At 40.9% G+C, this 20,659-nt stretch overlaps 1 protein-coding gene across 3 annotated transcripts; it reads left to right on the top strand.

Annotated features, from left to right (window-relative positions):
• The first annotated feature begins 5,522 nt into the window (after positions 1-5,522).
• zgc:162160 (uncharacterized protein LOC561782 homolog) lies at positions 5,523-19,859 on the top strand. Of its 3 annotated transcripts, none has more exons than XM_035526339.1 (5): positions 5,523-5,687; positions 5,830-5,942; positions 13,402-13,544; positions 14,219-15,095; positions 18,767-19,859. In XM_035526339.1, exons 3-5 carry the CDS (start codon positions 13,461-13,463, stop codon positions 19,114-19,116), a joined length of 1,311 nt encoding a protein of 436 aa, XP_035382232.1. In that variant the 5' UTR covers positions 5,523-5,687; positions 5,830-5,942; positions 13,402-13,460; the 3' UTR covers positions 19,117-19,859. The 3 variants fall into 3 exon arrangements, with proteins under 3 accessions (XP_035382232.1, XP_026861065.2, XP_026861063.2); XM_027005264.2 differs by having other exon boundaries at positions 5,825-5,942; XM_027005262.2 differs by having other exon boundaries at positions 5,523-5,942.
• Positions 19,860-20,659: the final 800 nt, after the last annotated feature.

The following is a 20,659-nucleotide window of genomic DNA, read 5'->3' as shown; positions in this document are numbered from 1 at the left end:
TAATGCGCCATGGCTGTGCAATACATCTTCTCACACCTCCTGTTAAAATTCTGTAGGGGCTGGCAATGCTTTGTCAAATGGAACAATCATTGTATTATCGTTTGGCATGCAATTAATGGGCTCCAACTTACTCCAGGCGATTGGCTATGAGTAAAGCCCAGAGTGAGGAACCTGGCTGAAGTAATATATCACTTTTAATGAATCTATCACTGGAACTAAATTACTGACATACAACAACCAATTCATGTCCTCCTTTTCCCCATGCTGAATGTGGCTCATGTGATTTACTGACTCCATATTGTTTGTGTCTAAATGTGCAATGAAAAAAATGAGATAGGGTTTGAATCATTCTTTTTTTATAATTTTCTTTTTGTATTTTTTGTTCTGTTCCTTCTTTCATTGTTTCTTTCTCTTTGTATCTTTTTTTCTGCCCCTCATTTTAGCTGCACTTTACAAGTGTAGCTGTTCTAAGTATAAAAAGTACACTTACACATGCTTTCATTTGAGCACTAGTACTGGTGTGATTTGTTCTTTTTCATTAACTTTCACTGGGATGTATACTATTTGTAACAGAGGTTAGGGCTGAACTGGTAATGCTTGACATACTTTGACAAGCTATTTGGGCGCACCAGTGTCTCTGTATAGTTTCCATTAAATTGGTCTAATTCTGTATATATGAGAGAAGCAAGAGTTAGGCAAACCCCATCTGCCACCTGTTCTACAGCATTGCTCGGATTCAATACCATTTCTGGGGTGAGTCTGACTGAATTTAGTATGGTTCTGTTGGAGTGAGTTTGTTTGGATTCAGTACTGTTCCACTGAAGTGAGTCTGACTGGATTCAGTACTTTTCCACTGAGGTGAACCTGGTGGCACTACATTAAAGAAAAGTCTGTAAATCCTGCATGTCACACCTGATATGTAAACAAATGTGACCCCTTTCATAAAGTCCCATGAGTGTATTGCTGTCTGTTCAGTTGCAGAAATAGAGGCCAAAAATAAATTGATTGTGCATCAATAAATTTACCAGTGCTTTCTGTAAATAGTTCTGAAAATATTCCTTTTGTAACAAATGTTACATTCCCTGCTGTATTGAATATTATATTCCCTGCTGTGATGAATATTACATTTTCTGCTGTAATGAACAAAAGGAAGCATGATGCAAGCGTGAGTGAGCTTTATTGTGGCAAACCAAGAATCATAGTAGCTTACCCAGTACAGTATCAGAGAACAGGTCAGCAGCTGAGGCAACCAGGAAACCCTGGAAATTGGGTAACTGGGAATGGGAAGACAGGAAGCTGAGAACACAGGAGAGTAAGAAACTATAAGAAACTGTGTATAAAGATCAGAACTTCATAGATCAGCAGCAAGATTTCACCATGGGAGCATGGGTTGGAAAATAAATGTTGGCATTGATGAGGTTGAAACAAGGGACCGGTACACAAATGAAAATGGGACATGAATCAGCAACCATCTGAGCAGAAAGAGAGTGTAGCCAGGCTTGCAGAAGCAATTTGACACCTAGATTATGCATCTCTGTTATATAGCTCAGTTTACTGTGTGTATTAACTGTAAAACAATAGTATGCTGTCAGGAGTTCAAAATTGGCAGCAAAACTCATTAGATGACTATAAATGAAACCCTGGACTGAGATTTACAAAGCTTTAGCCAGCAGCCTGCTAACGCAATAATCTCACGAGCAGTACATGCATTTGTGTAAATTGCTACCTATCTGTCAGTTAGTTTGCAAGGAGCTTTTATCTACAACTGATGTCTATAATCTGCTATGCTGGAGTAATCTAATCTTCTGACATGTCTTTTAAACAAATAGCTTAATCAAAGGTGCATGGACAAAAGAAAAATCACATCTCCTATCATTATTTTTCTATGCCAGGAATCCCCAAGGCTTCAAAAAGATAAAATGGTAAGTAGACTGTGGATTTGTTTAACAGTTATGATGAAATTCCTGCAGAGTGCCTACAAAAAATTCAACCCTGTTTGAGCTGTCAGCTTTATAGTAAGAAATACCCTAATGAGTTTATTGTAACATAGGATGGTGTGGAAGAATTCACTAGACATGCTTGAGATCCTGTGTGTAGTTACAGCATCATAACTGTAGTGTGCACTGGCTTTCTGCTGATACAGCCATTCAGCCTTGCTTTAATTCTAATTCGGTCTCTCTCTCTCTGTCTCTTTGTGTGATTCTCTGTCTTGCTTGCTATCATACTCATTCCTTTCTTGTCTCTTGCTCTCTCTCTCTCTCTCTCTCTATTTCATTTTCAATATGTCTCTAGCTATAAAGAACCAAAGAAAGTGGGATACCATTCAGAAGGAGCCCCCAGAGGACAGGCGCTGCCAGAGACTTGGTCCCAACATTTCCCACAGTATGGTCAGTGACTGTGGTGAGCTCTTTGGCAGTGATGAGCATGGCAGCTACAGCCCTGCCAGAGCTCTGTTTCATAAAGAGGCTTTGAACAGTGATGCTAAATGAAGATTCTCCCCTCAGAACAATAAAGCTCTAAAGAGCTGGCAGACCATGTCTGCTGTGCTCTGGCATTGGTGGTCTTTTGACCACTTCTAGCCCTCATGTGCTTCAAATTAAAATGATTTCAATTAAATGGTCATAGTTGTTTTTGAACACCTGTTAGTGCTTTGGTAATACAGTGTTAAAATATACATTTTAAATAAAAAATATATTTTATTATAAGGAACTGTTGAATAAATGGAATACATGCGAATGTCTGTGTCTCCTTTCTCATTCTTCTCCTGTTATTGTGTGGAGCCTTAGGATGTCCAGCACTGTTAATTGTAGATCTGAGGGACTCGTAATGAATGAATCTGAACCCTCAAGGCCTTGTAGGCAGAAACACCCACAGGCACGCGCATTCAGATGGCATCAACTTCCTTTAATAACTCTTGGTGGATCTGTGGACACTTCACTCAAGAAGCTGTAAGAGTTCAGAGCCTTCAATACTCACCATAATGAGGTGGTGAAGAGAGAGAGAGAGAGAGAGAGAGAGAGAGAGAGAGAGAGAGAGAGAGAGAGAGAGAGAGAGAGAGAGAGAGAGAGAGCGAGCGAAAACAGGCAACACTTCAGCACTGGGATTCTCTGAGAGCTTCTCTTTGCCACGAGAGGGGGATGTTCTATGTGGAAGATGTAAACTTGTGGATAAGAATGATGCACATGGTAATTGGATTTTCCACAGTTCCTTGGCTTGATGCATTGATAATTTACAGAGTTATAGATATCACTGCAATGTTACTACAGTTACTACAAATGTGACATAGTAAATAACAAATTATCTATTTCATTTAGACACACTAAATAATTTCCCATATAGATGACTGCACTATTGTCCTGCTGGGTAGCGTTTGTGCTCTCTTCAGAGAAACTTGCTACATTCAGGGTGTTAATGTATAAGGACATGGGTTTGGATGGGATTTATATTGCTCTTGTGCTATAATGTAAAAGTGAAATACACTGACTGAAAGTGCTAAGGTTAACCGATGGATGCATAGTTCGTCATAATAAATTTCACTGTTCTGCACAACTGGCTGTTTTCTGCTTTTACAGGGGTGTTTATTTCACTGGGAGAAGGTCATCTTTGTGCATTTAATGTCCATATGTCACTTTGAGTCCACAACAATTTTGAGAGTGAGAACAAATCAAACCTCCAGGCAACCTGTTCAACTCATATGTAATAAGATTAGCTTTATTAAGCTTTCATTATATTATTTCAACTGTAGAGTCAGGTGCACCTCCACTTCTGACTGAGTAAAGCCTGGGGTCTGATACCCACAAAGTCCAAAGTTACAGCCAGAATGAGGCTAAGGATAAAAGTCGGAGCCCCAAATCTTTGCATCCTCCCAGCTCAACAGTACCACTGCATCACAGCACTCTCTGCCAGTTCAAACAGTTCCTCTGCCAGCGCACATTGTGAACAACTGACAGTCTTGACTGGAATACACAAAGACACTAGCTGAACCACAAGCTGCAGTGACTTCCCATATCTTATTTTTGCACAGTTATTGCATGCACTCTTTGTTTGTTTCCTTTGCAATATTGTATCTTACATAATAATGACACCTTCAGAATATATTCGTAAATGATCCATGAGGGGAGGGGAGGCAATTAATTTAATTAAAGTAATTACATTATTCCCGGGTCCGTAAACATCCCAAAAGCCCTGTTGTAATATTTGAGAGCAACCTGATATCATCCACAATAATTATTTAGAGTCCAATGATTTTTAGAGTTTTGTTCAAAATGTTTTCTCTCTTTATGTTTGGCTCCATCCTCACCTTGAAAAGGATTGCATACCTACAGCTGGGATCACAGGCAGACTCAGATATGGAAGTAAACATGCATCACAATACCTTTAGGCACTGCTCAGCTTCCTGCCGTTTAAGAATATCATTCTAGCATGTATGTACTTCTTGTTTTTCTGCAGGTCCCCACTCATCAATCTCCCAGAGCTGTGTAGTAGTCAACCCCCTCCCCCTGCCCCCTGAAACATGTTCCGTCTATGATCTCCACTCTGCCTGTCCTCACTCCTCCCCCCCCCCCCCCCTCTGTGTGGAGCAGGAGGAGCAACTGTGATGTGGATTTGTAAAGTGGCACACCCATTTGATTTGACATCGCAGAATTTGTGAACAAGCGTCAATAAAAAGCTGCACTGCCAATGACCTTGCATTGTTTATCATTCTTTAATTCCACCTTTTTGGTCTACAGATTAACTCCATTCCTTATTTGTTCTGACACATATGCAGTTGGAGGTTGTAAAGAATACGCAGAGCAAAGAAATGCTGCTCTCTTCTTTTTTTTTCAGGAAAACCGATGCAAAGACTTCAGTAGGAACACATGAGCATAAATTATTGATGCAATAAGAATATACTGGTCTCATGAGTTCAATTAGACATGGTAGTTTGAACAAGACAGCAAATTCATCTCTGGATGAAGGTTATGATGGGAAGTACCAATTTTATCCTGGGAGAGAAAAAAAGTAAGAATAGTACACAAAGTCTACAAGGATGGATGAAGCTACCTAATCCATGAAAGAAGTATATTTAAATTCATATAACCATGTAGAAAGGTAAATAAATTCATTTCTAACAGCACGATAGTTTGACATCCTAAACATGTATTATTTCCTTAACAGTTTTTTTCCAAAATAGGACATGCTGTATTTGGGATTTACTGTGGTCCCAGTACTTTGGCTGTAAGGTAAACAAACATGCAATTGTGTATTTAACAAATATTGTATTATATATAGGTTATAAATGCGTTGTTACTACGTGCTACACTTGCGTTGTTACTACGTGCAAGACTCCTTATGGAGTCTGAAGAACCTTCATTTGGAACTAAGAGTCCAGGCAAGTTTATGATTATTCTGTCACTTCAACACCCCATGCGCCAAGTCAGAGGTCAGCTGTAGCGATATCTCCCCGTACTAGGTCACTACATCTTAGGATAGACAAGAGCGTGGGGGAGGGGATGTTTTCGTTAAGCGTTTGTCTCCGGTGACACGCGGTGGTTCCGCTGTCTTGCGCATTGTTCGCGGTAGTACCTAGCTACAGAACGGCGGTAGTACCGGTGTTATCTAACGTCCCACCTCCAGCGCATCATTCAGCGCGGATTTCATCCGCGGGACCTCCGACAGCCTGCATAGCCGTGGATGAACCTGCCAGGGTAAAAAACAAAAAAAAAGCGGCTTTTGTGTGACTTGCTGTCATATTTGACTTAGGGAACGTGGGGGAAACACGTTATGACAACGTAGACGATTCTGTTCGCCTGTGTCTTTGTCTCTTTTTAACACTGCTGCGAAGAATAGCATGTGCAGAAAACACAGACCGACGGCGCGCACCATCCTTCTGTCAGATGAACCAAACTGGGATAGGCACTGAAAACCCGTGTGAAAGCGAGGAACTAACTTAACCGAAACAAGTGAGTTACACGGATTTTCTTTTTAGTCCCAGTGACAGACATTAGTTTATTTAACGCGAAACAGAGGTTCGTTTTCATAAATATATTGCACCTCGTCGTTTTTTTTTCCCATGGCAATACGCTACGTACATATTTTAGCGTCTGTTGTCGCCTGTTTCTTTTCAGCTTGTCTGCCTAGCCACGTGAAAGCGACACACCTTTAGTTTTCGTTATGTCAAAGTTATTAGCTAGCTGGCTACTGTGGAGAATAGCCCTCTCAGTCAGACTTTAATACGCGCGCCAGTTTTAAACATATGGGGGGTGAGTGTCCTAGACTCAGGATTATTTTTTTTTAGGTGCTTTCTTACGTGGTTCTTTGTAAAATAAACTGATTCAGCGAGGTTTGCTGGTCTGCTTACTTGTAGTTTTATTGACACGTTCTCGATTAAATCTGACTGAATAATAGATTATTAGCTACATAAAGCGGAGCAGTGAGGAGAAGTATACCTTGTCACTATTTTTCGTTCGTGTTTTTTACGGGCTAAATAAATCGTAATTCCATAACTGACAGCTATAGCTACTGCGCCTGGTGAATTTTCAAGAAGCGCTGGTGTTCATATCAATGGGTTTTTAAAAGCGGAGTCTCGCCAGACGTGCGTCGAAATTTATTCTTCTTCTGTCATTAAAGTGCCATAGCACACCAGGGGCTCTTGTCGTAGGCTACTATCAGTTCTGTAACGCTACTGTGTTGTTTTTTTAACTAACGTGTGCACTAATGCCTCAGATGATATAGGCCTAAATTACCTGGGGAAAATGTATCATTAGTAAAATGACTCAAATAAAGAGTGCGGTTTTTGTTTTTTGTTTTTTTTGCCAGCACAGTAATACATAATTGAGATAATATACCTTGGATTATTGGGATAATTTTCGATTACAATAATCTTGTAGTGTGGTGTTTATTAGGAGAATGCAGTTATTGCAGCTGTGTGATTTGTCAGTCTTAGGCTACTTTATATTTTGACCCAAAATTTCAGGTCTGAAAGACTTCATACATATAGCAAACTCTGAGAGCGAAACTTCTCCTAATCTTCTCCCTCACTGCTCTGCAAACATTCATTTTATTGATAGCTGTTGGAAAGAATTTTCACTGATAAATTCAAGTTTTTGAAGCTTTTTTGTATTTCGGTCTCACACATTCCCTGGATGTGAGTGTTTTTTATTCGGGCTCTCCACACACAGTCACAGACCTTTTTCTAACAAGATCTATCCCATGCATCCAGGTTTTATAGCGCTTCTTTCTAGTTTTGGACTCAGAATGACCTTCTGCAACTGGAAATGCAAAACTAATACCGGTTTAATTGGGTGCGTTTCAGAAATACACACACTATCATGTTTCTTTTGCTTAAGTCCCTGTTCCTCTTGGCTTAGCGGTGGTATGAGCAGGCAGCTATGAAAATGCCTCTCGACACCACTCATTGAAGACTTGCTTATGGTTATTAATAATTCGCATGAGGTTGCTAAAAACCCCCTGCCATTAAATTAACTGATAATCTCCCAAATCATGTTCAAGGCATCTCCTCACACACCAACCCCCCACATACCAACCATTAATGTTCCACTCTGAATAAGAGAAGACAGGCTTGAATGGAATTGTTCAAGCTTTGCTCTGTGTTTCATAAAGCACGCTTTCCTGTGGGCTCTGTTGCTTGTTCTGTGTGTGTCCGAGCCGATGGACTGCACTGCTGTTTGCTCTGCCACCTGGAAGCTCTTACTTTCAGGAATTGCACCTGTTTTTGGCAACAGGCTTGTCCAGACCCTGGAGCAGCCATGGGCTTCTGCCACACTGCCCTGTTTGGGTAAGCTAGAGTCATGGGCATCTGTACTGAGGACCTCATCCAAATGTTGGATAAAGTGGAGATGCAGCATAAAGAGGAAAGTGATCACAGCTAAAGGTCTGCCCTCACCACTTCATCTGCTCCTAACAGAATCAGAAAGGAGCAATTTGAGTCTTAAATAGAAACATTAAAACGATCACTGGTGGCCTGTCAATGAAACAAACATCTAATCACGCTCACTTAATGAGATTTTCTTGCAATTTTGCTTTCACGCCTGTGTAAGAGATGGTGGAAATCCTGCCTGACTCATGCTAATTGAGTATGAATTCAGAGCCTGAGGCCAGAGGAGATGCTCGGCTCTGTAGGAACCTGCCTGATTGCCAGCGGACACCACAGAGCAACGAGCAGACAGATCAGCAACAGCTCAATGAGCAAACAGATCATTATCAGTTCACCGCATCCACCCGCTCCCTTTCACTTGTCCTGTTGCCATTCAGTTAACTTAAGAGTCCAGCACAAAGCTCCCTCCCCAGAATTCAGTAATCCTATAATAATAGAAAGCCGCAATAGAGGACATCACCCGAAGCTGTAATTAAACCTAAAAGTGAGGGTAGGAAGGCAAAATTTCCCAGGAGAGAGGGCATTTTTCTCAGAGGAATGGCAAACTCATAAAAAACTTAAACTCCTCTAAATTACTCTCAGAACAGTGCCAAATCCGCAGAGGAACCAAGGCAAGGCTTATAATGTCTACATGCCAGGGTCACCTTTTAATACCAGAACTGTCCAGTGGGAACAGAAACTGGATGCAACCATTGAAAATGATGATGATGATGTAATGATAACGCCTTGCACAAACCTACCACATGTGTTCCTCCTAACAGAATAGCATTGGTGAACCAAAAGCTTTGAAAATGTGGATCTATTTTTGTCTATGGTAAAATGAGTGCCCTTGATTTATCTGTAAGTGTGTTTGTGTGTGTGTGTGTGTGTGTGTGTGCATGCATGTGCATGTGTGTCTGTGTGTGTAATTCTGAAGGGAGTAGTGTTGGAAGACAGTGTACATTGGGTGAGTGTTTTAATGGGTTTAAATGAAGATACTGAAATGGTTTTATACATTCAATAAGTGCATAATTAACTCATAGCTGATATTCTCCTCTTTATCATTTTCATCATTCTAAGGTTTCCCTCTGAATGTGTTGCACAATAGATTTGCTTTTAGCCATGCTACCATTTAGTGGTGATGGGTTTTTTCTTTTTTTTGTGTTAGGATTTTTCATCTGCTGTGTCCCTCTGTAAGACTCGGTGGAGGCGCTATTACTGGCAACTACTTCACTTAGATATTGACTCTCTTCATCGTTTTAAGATTGGACCGAACTGCAAATGATCCTCTGAGGGCAAATGTGATTGGACACAGCACAGTGCAGAGCTCACAGGTCGCAGTCTTGTAGCACAGAGAGCAGGAAACAGAGCCTTTAGGGGCTCGTTTGCAGCTGCAGCTGGTTTTGGGCATCACTGCCTTTTCCATCTCTTGTGTCTTACCTGGAAGCAAGACATGATAACATCATGAGCAGTCAAGTGAAGCAACTGTTTAGTGAATACCAAATGCAGGACAGGATTATGGTTTATCCTGTATTTGGGTTTGAGGGTTAGACTTGATTCAGGTTTCAGGGTTAGACTGGATTCGGGTTTATGTGTTAGATTTGAGTCTAAACGTTTTAGAAGCATAGAGCTGTACATGAATCAAAATCCTTCATCCGTGTAAAAATGCAGATGACAGGAGTTGTGTTGTTCATTAAACTGTCAGATTTAATGAACATGTAAAAGCAATAATGTATCAAAATAAATTAGGTTCAGTGATTGAGTTAGGATAAATGGCCTGCATTTGCTATTTGTTTCAAAAGTGGATTTTTCTAAAATTCTGTCTGAACACTGCATCACTTTCATATGCAGGAGAAATAGTAAGAATCAGTTATAAACCACTTAGGTGGCTTCCCAGCTGCCTCCTCCTGTAGTGGCAGCTAAATTGGCTTTACATAAATGAGGTAATGGGTTCACTGTGCAGCACAGCTGAAGGAAGTGTCCACGAGTAGTTACCTTGGAGAACCTACACATGTGGCTTGTTTCATGAGGCTGACCAAGGCATTCCCAGGGCCCTGGGGGTAATGGCAAAACCTCTGAAATAGAGGAATTATGTAAAAATACTTGAAAAGGTAATTATGCAAATAGATGTGTGGGTGTAGAGAGATAGGGCTTATCATGGTGAATTCTGTTACTGTATCTGATCCACACAGTCAACCGGTGTGTACAGATGAAACCCAGCATCATTCTGCTCTCTGGTGAGGGATGGGCTTTTCCAGTACTGAAACAGATGCTGACAGTACTATGATGATGAGGTTCATTTGTAGCTGTTGTGAGGGCTATGTGCAATGAGGGAGAAATGTGTCCATCTTTCTGTTTCTGTCTCAGCATTATTCTCATCTTAATCCTTATTTTATGTGTCTCTCTCTTTCCCCTCAAGCTCTCTTTCTCTATTTCTCCTTTTTCCCTCTTATCTTCCCTCACTCTCCCTCTCTCTGGCTTTGTCCTCCCTGGATGACGATGTCATGGATAATAGAAGGAGCTCTTGAGTGCTTTATGTCTCCCTGCTTTGCCCTTGGCACAAGCATTGAACCTTGCTGACTCATAATGCACCTTGCTCAGGATTTTCTCCCTTGCCCCTACATTGTTGCTCTTATTCACACAATTTGTGTTTAATTAAGCAGAAAAAGAAGACAATGAAGAAGAAAAAGTTCCAAAACATCAATTATACCTCTTGCACACACGCAGACACACACACACACACACGCACATTTACCCACACACACATGCACAGAGACAGGAACACACATATCTTGTCAAGGACATTTGAGTGTTTCTCCATGAGGGCTAGCACAGTGGAGCAGAAGTGTCCTCCCACTGGCCCAGACAGTTGGTGGCATTTTCCACTGACCCTCCCACATGCCGTCTCTCAGCACAGAGTGATGTCATAGTGAAACAGTGGAGCTGTGCTATTCTGTACTGCGCTGCTGCTCTGTACTGCTCTGTGCTGCTCCATACTGCACTGTGCTGCTCCGTACTGTGCTGTGCTGCTCTTTAGTGCTCTTTAGTGCGCTGTGCTACTCTGTACTGCGCTGTGCTGCTATGTACTGTGCTGTTCTGCTCTCTGCTGCTCTGTACTGCTCTGTTCTGCTCTGTGCTGGACTCTTCTTCTCTGTGGAGCTCTATGGTCCTCCATTCTGTCCCCTGCAGGCTCCTGTGGTTTGGCAACCCTGAACTGGAAACTAAACCTAAACATTAAATGGTGATTTCATTTTACTTCTTTCCAGTGTGACCTGATTGGCTGGCACTGACATGAAGACATATATAGAGTGTTTTAGTTACTACATGCTTTCTGTGGTAAAGGTTTACTACCCTATGTCTAAAGGTAACAATGAAGAGAGTTCATTTTCAGACTAGACAGATAATGTGAAAAGTTAGCAAAGCTAAGCTGTTGTTGTGCATTTTTTTTAGGGGTGTCCTAAAAGGGCAGCATCGGTCAGCATCTAGTTTCTGTAAACCCCATTACAATCCAACATTCTCCATCACTTTACCAAATACAGTCCTATCCTTGGCAGCTTTTCTCGATTATAGAGCTCAACTGTAAGAATTAGCTAAAAGGCTGTGTGTGTGTGTGTGTTCTAACTTCTTAGAAGTGGTGGCCAAAAGACGTTAGAAAATGAAGCAAGTTCCTTTGGTTATGTGTGAGTGGTATCTGCAACTAGTTCCTGGCTTGTATTCTGACACTATTTGTTTTATCTGTTGATCTCTTGTCATTTCTCCATCCCCTCTCCCCCACACACTCATTCTTTATCTTATTTTTTCTCTTGTGTTCTCTCCTTCTTTCTGTCTTTCCCTATCCATTTAGATTTCTTACTCCCATACTCTCTCACTAACTTTACTCACTCTGATTAGCTCACTGTGAACACTAGACCTGCAGGTGTACATGCATGTGCGTGTGTGTGTGTCTGGGTGGGTTTGTGCATGAACGTGAGTGTGATTGTGTGTATGCAGGTCTGTGTATGTGTGAGCTGCTGATCAGTTATCTCCGGGTGGTTGCCGACTGCCCCATCTGCTCTAGTCCTCCCTGTTCCTCTCCCCTGTTGAGAAACCCATCAGTAAGACTGTCTCCTGCCCAGGCCAGGGTTATTCCACCAACCAGTCCTCCGGCAACTGCCAGACCACCAGCAACTGCCTCTGCTGCACACAGAGGGGGTTGGGGGCGGGGGGACTGGGAGAATGGGAGTCTGTGGGAAACCTTTGCAGAACGGATATTGTGTAATGATTTGTAGTGTAAAATGTGATGTGTGTATGTGTACTTGTGTTTTACTTGTATGGAGACATACTAGTTTAGAGTGGCCTTCACCTGAGATGGGTTGTCACTTAATCACTCTGTGTGCTGAAGAGTATGTGTTTATATGCACTATGGGGACAGCATTGATCACCTACTCTCTGCGCCTGTGGCTGCCTGAGGCTGGCCTGGGGGTGCTGCATAGCCTCCACAATCTGGAATAATGATCTTACAATGAAATCCGTTATTTAATTAAGATCATGATGACTTGAAGGAGCTGGGTATCCATTTTCTTGTAGGTGTTGTTTTGGGGAGGAGCAGTCCACTGAGAGCTGATCTTATAAGCAGCTGTAGTCAGACTTGCATGTTTGTGTTGCAAGGCTAAAGGAACCTTAGGGGCAGATTAATGGTTCTCTGCCTGTTAGGCAGCTCAGAGTAATACAATGCAAAAGCAATAATGTTTCTCTGGGATGAACTTTACAATAGAAATAATATTTTTTTGTAATCCATTGTGGCTGTGATGAAGTGTACAATAAGAGAAAGGCTGAAGATATACAGAGATCACCTATTCTTGTCAAAATAACCAGTGTATTCTTGTTTCTTACTAATGTGCCGTACAGTTGCTGTTGATTCTAATGTTCTTAATTGCTTGGGCATGGCTTATTGATTTACCCTAATTTTGTTAGTGACCTGCTTCACTGGCATGGCATATTCTTGAGCTTTTGTTCACCCTCTTATACATAAACTACTGAAGCAATGACACTTAGCTGGCCACAAAACTGCTGTGTTTAACTATGTTTATAAAGGGTAAAGATTCCTACATGGTTAACCCGGTATAGATTTGTACACTCTTTAACTAAATTTGGAACTTTTTATTTTAACCTCATCATTTTTCATTTCAACTCCAGTGTGCAGTAGCGAAGAGCAGAAATAAGATAAAAGTGCTACATCCAGTAACTTTCAGTCTGCAGTGAATAGTATGCAGTTATTACAATTTATTTATCTCTTTTATGCTCTTTTAACACTGAAAAATCCTTGAACATCCTATAGTTTTGTTAATCCATAAAAAATAAACCGACAACATTGTGAGGTCTGGGGTAACATTGTCTGTGTTGCGTTTTTAGCCACTGAGGTGGCCAAAGGGTAAACAGATTACAAGTAACTCTGAGCTATGAATTAGGGGTGCACTCCAGGACTGCATGTATGGACATCCACATCTATCAAATGGTTTGTGGTTAATTACTTCAGCCTTGGCAATCTGTGTGTCTTCCTTTCATAGTTTGAGAGCTCCCCCTGCTGGACCGGAAGACAGTGTCTGAGGCTCTAGTCCTGCAGGTCATGAGCGGTGTAAAGTGCCATATTGGACAGGATGTGGAGAAACAGGGCAGCAAGCTGCCAAAGAAATGGAATGATCCCAACAAGGTGAGCTACTTCAAAAGTCTCCTCAGCTCTGCTTTCAGTATTTAAGAAGGAGCTGAAGGAAGTCAATCAAACAGGATGAGAATCTTTCTGCATCCATGCAAAAGCCAGGACACTTTTCCGGATGGATAAAATATGTCATGTCACATATTATGGCATAGACGACAGGCATCAGTGCAAACAAAATGCAAATTAAGCCTGGTCATTTTATGTCGAGAACTGAGCACAGTCATTTCTACTGGACATGGGTATTGGGGTGGTGGGAATATGGAATTACCAATATCTCTCCACTGTTATTGTGGAGTATGAAATGTGTAGTTTTAGTTACCCATTTTTGTCTGGCCCTTGGCAGAATGATCAAGAGTTTTCAGAAATTATCTATTTGTGGTTGTTGTTTTTTATGGTAAAGATGTTTAGTGTAATGACACAGTGAGTCTGCATTTACAGTGATAATGAATCTGCACATTTACTGTGATGACTCAGGGATTCTGTACATTTAGTGCGATGTCTAAACCTCTTTGTATTACCTCTTCTTTAAAGTTCTGCTAATATTCTGCTAATACACATGCTTCTTTTTCTGTACTGTTTGTTTCTCTTCTGTCTTCTGTTTCTCTGTTTTTTCTTTCTGCTTCATATTTTATCCTTTCACACAATATGTCTTCATACCATTACATCAGATCCCCACAGATCGGACTATGGTGGTGGGGGGCGCTGCTGGAGCCAGAGACAGCTTAGATGGCCCTGGCTGTCAACTGAAGAAGCGTAGACAACGCTATGTAGAGAAGGACGGCAAGTGTAATGTTCACCATGGCAACGTGCGTGAGACCTACCGCTATCTGACAGACATCTTCACTACGCTGGTGGACCTGAAATGGCGTTTCAACCTACTGGTGTTCACGCTGGTCTACACCACCACTTGGGTCTTCTTCGGCCTCATCTGGTGGCTCATCGCTTACTTGCGTGGCGACCTCGATCATGCAGGTGACAGAGACTGGACGCCCTGCGTCGACAATCTCAACGGCTTTGTCTCCGCCTTCCTCTTCTCCATTGAGACAGAGACAACCATTGGCTATGGCTACCGTGTCATCACGGAGAAGTGTCCGGAAGGCATCGTACTGCTGCTGGTGCAGGCCATCCTGGGTTCCATCGTCAATGCCTTTATGGTGGGCTGCATGTTTGTGAAGATCTCACAGCCCAAGAAGCGTGCCGAGACGCTGATGTTCTCGCAGAACGCCGTCATCTCAATGCGGGACAACAAGCTGTGCCTGATGTTCCGTGTGGGGGACTTACGCAACTCGCACATCGTGGAGGCGTCAATCCGCGCAAAGTTGATCCGCTCCAAACAGACTAAGGAAGGAGAGTTCATCCCCTTGAACCAGACAGACATCAACGTGGGCTTTGACACGGGTGACGACCGCCTGTTCCTTGTGTCTCCACTCATCATCTGCCATGAGTTCAACGAGAGTAGCCCCTTCTGGGAAATCTCTCAAGAGCAGCTGGCACGAGAGGAGTTTGAGATTGTAGTCATTCTGGAGGGCATGGTGGAAGCCACAGGTAAACCTCTATAGTGGAGAAATTTGTATGCTTTGGTAGATGGGAGAGCGTAAGCGATGGAAGGGCACAGAGATGGGGGGACTGAATACAGGACCAAAATGAAATTAACCAAGACATATTTTAAATTTCAATCTTCCACCTGACATTTTGCTACTTAGTTTAAATATTTACAATCTAGAATGAATCAAAACTATGAAAGTGAAACTTATCCTGGCTGCTAATGGTGTATAGATCCCCTCTAGCATATACAAGGTGACATCCAGAGCTAAGCCCTCTTGTTAGCTGTGCCATCAATGGGATTAGCTTCAGAATCTTCCTGGGAATCACTAATTAACACTGGCGGTGAATGCACTTGACAAAGACTGCAATTATACCTGGCTAATTGGTTCAGGTATTGTACTGTGTGCCATCATGTGTGGATAAGCCTGGCTGGGAGGATGAGCTCTGGAGGTAAGGAGTAGTCAGAAAAACCCAGCTTCTATCCATAGATATGCCTCAGGGAAATTGAAAATCAGAAGCAGAGAGGTTATTGAGGCTCTGTCCCTGTCCCTGTCCCTTTCTCACTTTCTCGATCTGTCACACACACACACACACACACACACACACACACACACACACACACACACAAGTGACTTGTACCTCAGATGGGGGGGAGGCACTGAAGGAGTTTTTTACATTTTTCCTGATGTCCATGTACAATTCTCTTTATCTGTTAAAGTTTTTCTGCTACTGTGCCTTTAAGATGGACACAAGCTAAATAACCGCTATAGGTTGGACAGCTCAAACTCCAGCCACATTTGTTAGGGCACACCCCCTCTTTCTTTATGCCAAGAGAAAACACAACAAAAGAATGCATTCTCTTATATATTAGTGAGCCATGATCATCCATAATCAATATACATGTGCCTTAATTTCCATTGACTGCGTTCTTATCACAAAAATAATATCAATTTAGCAAATATCTGACATTTAATGCTCATTAATTAGCAACCTTACATAAAGCATGTTAAGATAGCCACATTAATTGAATTACCAACGTAGTGTAAAATAATTATCATAAGAAATTGTAAAAACTCAAGTTTCTCAGAGTTCAAGCTTATTATTTAGGGTTAATACTTGAGGCGTCTCTATATACATTAATGAACATTAAATGTGTAGAACGTTTTTACATTGTGGAAATTGCTTTTTCTACCTTCCTATCAATTGAACTCCATGTCAGACCACAGCTCATTCACACAAAAAAAAAGTCAAAATAGAGCATCTTTAAGTACTAATAATGGACCATCATTGAGGAAAATGGAACAAAACAAATAAAATAGTAAGCCAAGGGCAGTAGTCTGCTTTATATATTTTTAGCAGTGAAAATAGACAGATACTGCAAGATAGACAATTACTGACAAAAACAATAAAATGAAATAAGATAGGCCTTTATTGATCCCCAGAGAGAAAATTCAGATGTCACAGCAGTTTACCATTTAGATGATTGGTTAAAAATAATAACAAATATAGTACAAAAAGGTAGTATAAGTAGTATGAAATATAAGTGTAATAAAGTAGAATAATATACATAGTACATCAGTGTAGCAGCAGTATAGCATATAAAATCTTTTAAAAACTTAAACAGGTTTAAGCATCTCACAATGAGAGCTATGACAAGTTGTAGTACTAGTATGGTGGCGACTTTGATGCACAAAGCAGCAGCCAACGTAGCGTCTGTGTATATGTCTTTGGTACGGTCAGCTAACCGAAACAAGCATGTGAACTGCAATATAATTATGTTGGCCAAAACTTCTGTAGGCCCCTGAGGTGGAGCTATGTATGCAATTGATGACATCAGAGTGAGTTCAAAATGAACTGTTTTTCCATCTTAGAATCCACATATGAACTGTATGGACTGGGGGAATGGATGGTGTGTTTTGAAACTTTAACAATATTTACACATTACCTTTAATTTTTTGGTTTTCATTAAAGTGAGGTAAATTCAATTTTACTTTTTACTTTTACTTTACTTTAACTGAATATTTCTACATTTTTGTTTTCTTTCCTCGTGTAGTAGTACGATTGTCACGTTTCTTTCTTTTTGCCCTTGTTACTCAAGGTCAGCCTACTTTCTGTCAGATGGAGTCCTACAAAGGCTATAATTAGAAATGAGATCAGTAAATAGAAAAAAAAAAAGCTTTTTTCATGCGAATATGTTAGCCTGAGGTCTTAGGAAATTAGTCAAACTGATATTTTAAATACTTTAGCAATATCTGAAACAACTGCATGTAAAGTAGAACGTGATTTTTTTTAAATGCATTTGCTATTGTAGCTAATTGCACTGTTGCATTAAATAGTGCTGTTGTTAACACTAGACTAGACTTTAAGTGAATGCATGATAGGGCTTTTCTGTTTGCTATGTATTGTGTTAGTGTTTTGATTAAAGCACCACACCATTCACAGTATTCACCATTCATTTAGCTGGGCTGGTGAGGGATTCTGACCATACAGTCCATACAGTGATACTTGCTGGCTAATCAAACCCATTTAACCTTAGCCATAGATTTGTGAAGACCATTAAAGGATTAAAAGGGTTAAATTGTTCTCAAACTGTGTAATTTGAACAACTGGAACAATGTAATAAAAAGGGACTTTCTAAAGGCAGTGATGCAGAGAAAACACTTTTCAAAGGACAAGAATTTCTGTTTGAAGCCTCAATGATAGGCAAAGGAGCAAACTATGAGATTCTTTCAAAACTGATGATGAAAATGTCTTTGATGTAAAAGCAGAATTTAAATTACAACATTTAACTTGGGACTTCCACAATGCAAGATATACAGGCTTATTACAGACAAAATGTTTTTTATAGTCAGTGTTGCCCACACAATGTTGCTGAACAGAGTATGTGGAATTGTGCATTTCCACATGTTCTCCTGATTAAATGTATTTTTCCTACACAAAGTTTCAAATAATTCAGAAAAGCTGTTTAAAATTGTAGAAAATATCACCTATGTATATATTAACTAGGATCAAATTACAAATTACTACTAAAACTACTAAAACAAAAGGATAAAGCACCAGAGATGGAAGAGAGGGAGAGCGCGCACACACCTCTCTTTGAATATGCGAGGCACGTTGGTTGCCTATTTGTTCCGCTAGTCGGTTCATCGCTGTGGATAATATGTACTCTAACTGATCTGGCTCTTCAACTTGAGAAAAACATGGGAATGCTCACATTCTATTTATAGGATTGCCACATGTATACTGTGTGTTTGGGGGTGAGGGGGCCTGGAGGTCATGTGGAAATTATTATTGGTATGTTTAAGGCCAAATCCCTTAGAGGTTATGATCTGTGATACTGGAGGCAACGCCAAGGCTCCACTAATCTGCTCTCATTAGTCAGGGATCAAATCAGATTATGATTACAATTACATGTCCTCATTCTATAGAAGTGATAACGTGAACACATATTTTTAGGACATTCTCTCTTCAGCATGAATGCCTTGGTTGCTTCAGTATCATTTTAGAATTCTGCAGCATATCTTAGTTTTGTAATGTGATGCCAATTATAGATTATAAGGATGAAAGTAATGCTACAGTGTACTGAAAATGTTTTCTAACTTCCCTCTTCATAATCTATTCTCTCTCTATCTGCCACTCTTTTCCCTCCCTTCTTCTTTGTCTCTCTGTAGGGATGACATGCCAGGCACGCAGTTCATACCTGGACTCTGAGGTGCTTTGGGGTGAACGTTTCACCCCAGTGCTCTCACTGGAGGAGGGATTCTATGAAGTAGACTACGACACTTTCCACCATACCTACCCCACACCCACACCCACCTGCTCTGCCCGGGAACTATCTGAGTTGGCTAAGAAAGGGGAGGCGATCCCACTGCCCCCACTTTCACCTCCTGCCAGTGTGAGTGACACCCCAAATCCCCAGTCACCCAGGGACAGGTGGGAGGAGGGAGCAGGACAGGAAGAAGGAGAAGAGGAGAATGTTAGCAACGGTGATGTGAAAAAAATGGACACTGAATATGAATGACACAAGCAGTGAGCATCCTGCCAAAGGCCCTTATAATCCCTCTGTAGTGTGGCAAGGGAAGAGAACTCAAGGTTTTTGCAATGGCAAAATGAACTGTGGGATTTAACTTTGCTAATGCAGACCACTGCTCTGCACAACTGTCACACAAATACTTGACCTGCATTCACGCTTATTAAGATACTTACAGTGATATTACAAAAATGTAGGTCTGTATTACGCTGGGCCATATCAACTTCAAATAATTCAATGCAGGCAATCTCTGAAGAGAGACTAGAATCAGATGCTGTTTTACGATAGCATTAATTGAATACATTTTTAGATTAACTGTTTTAGCTGGTAAACATGTAATAAAGCACTTTCAGCATGCTTTTCCCACATTAATTATTTTATTCTGTATTAATGTATACATTATGTCTTCACTGTTTTATGCATTGTATTGTGTTTGCTTTTGGGGTTTTAAGATGTGTGTTTAATTTGAACATATGCAGATGTTATGCTCATCCTGTGTGTTTTTAACTGTATTTAATTTGAACCCATACATGTGAAATGCTCATCATGTGTTCTGAACCAAGCAACAATGCATCACTTCTGAGTAAATCTAACATGAAATTTCAGGTCTCATGTTCTGCTCTCGGTGTATTTAATTTGGTCACACACCTGCAATGTATTGATTTATTGTGTATGTAAAACATTTCCCCTTCTAGCTATCCAATAAGCCTTCAACATGATCTATAGCCCACTGCTAATACGAAACATCTTGATTAAATATTTCATAAGGCGTAATCTAGAGAGCAAAGTTTTGGGTTTATTTACGATTGCGATTAGATGGAGCCCATTGGGCTAATATACATGTTTTATTTACAGATAATGTGCGGGTCAGGAGCTTGTAAGTCTGAAAGGTTAGGACGGTGGTGTAATGCTGACCTGCATTTGTCTAAATGGGTCAACATCGCTGACGTGAAAAGGCCATTTCTCCAGCTCCAGTATGTTACATAGTTGTAGTACTCCTTTCCACTGCACTCGGATCTTAAAATCGACCCATTATAGCTACAGTTTATATATCGCTTGCATTGCTGCAAGTAACGAATGAATTAGTCCATACTTTAACAATGGCAAACGTCGCGTACAGAATACATGGATTTATAATCCACAACGTTAGGTACATGCTGTTAGTTTCAGACAGTACGAGTGACAAGAAGAAGTTGCAGTAGAGGCGACCAATCATGGATGTAGTGGGTTTTGTCTTGTACTTATAGGGTATTAATACTAAATAGCAGTATAACTAATAGTTTGACTAGGCCCACACAGTAGCATCAACTTTGTTTTATCGACACATTAGCGAATTGGAATACATGTCGATTTCTTAACGTACACTTTGCTACGGAAAAAAAACCCAATTACTGTTCCTTGAGCGGCCTCTGAGATCTGCATTTAAAATGCTACAGGGACCGTAGCTATTTAATGGCCTCATCCAGTACTATTTCCTCCTAGATGGCGACATAAATCCGAGCACGAATAGAGTCGCAGTGCATTGTGGGAGAGA

The sequence above is a fragment of the Electrophorus electricus genome, chromosome 5 (genome assembly GCF_013358815.1).
Source record: "Electrophorus electricus isolate fEleEle1 chromosome 5, fEleEle1.pri, whole genome shotgun sequence".
Lineage (NCBI taxonomy): Eukaryota > Metazoa > Chordata > Actinopteri > Gymnotiformes > Gymnotidae > Electrophorus > Electrophorus electricus.
The sequence above is the reverse complement of the archived record's forward strand: the minus strand, read 5'-3'. Positions and strand labels throughout refer to the sequence as shown.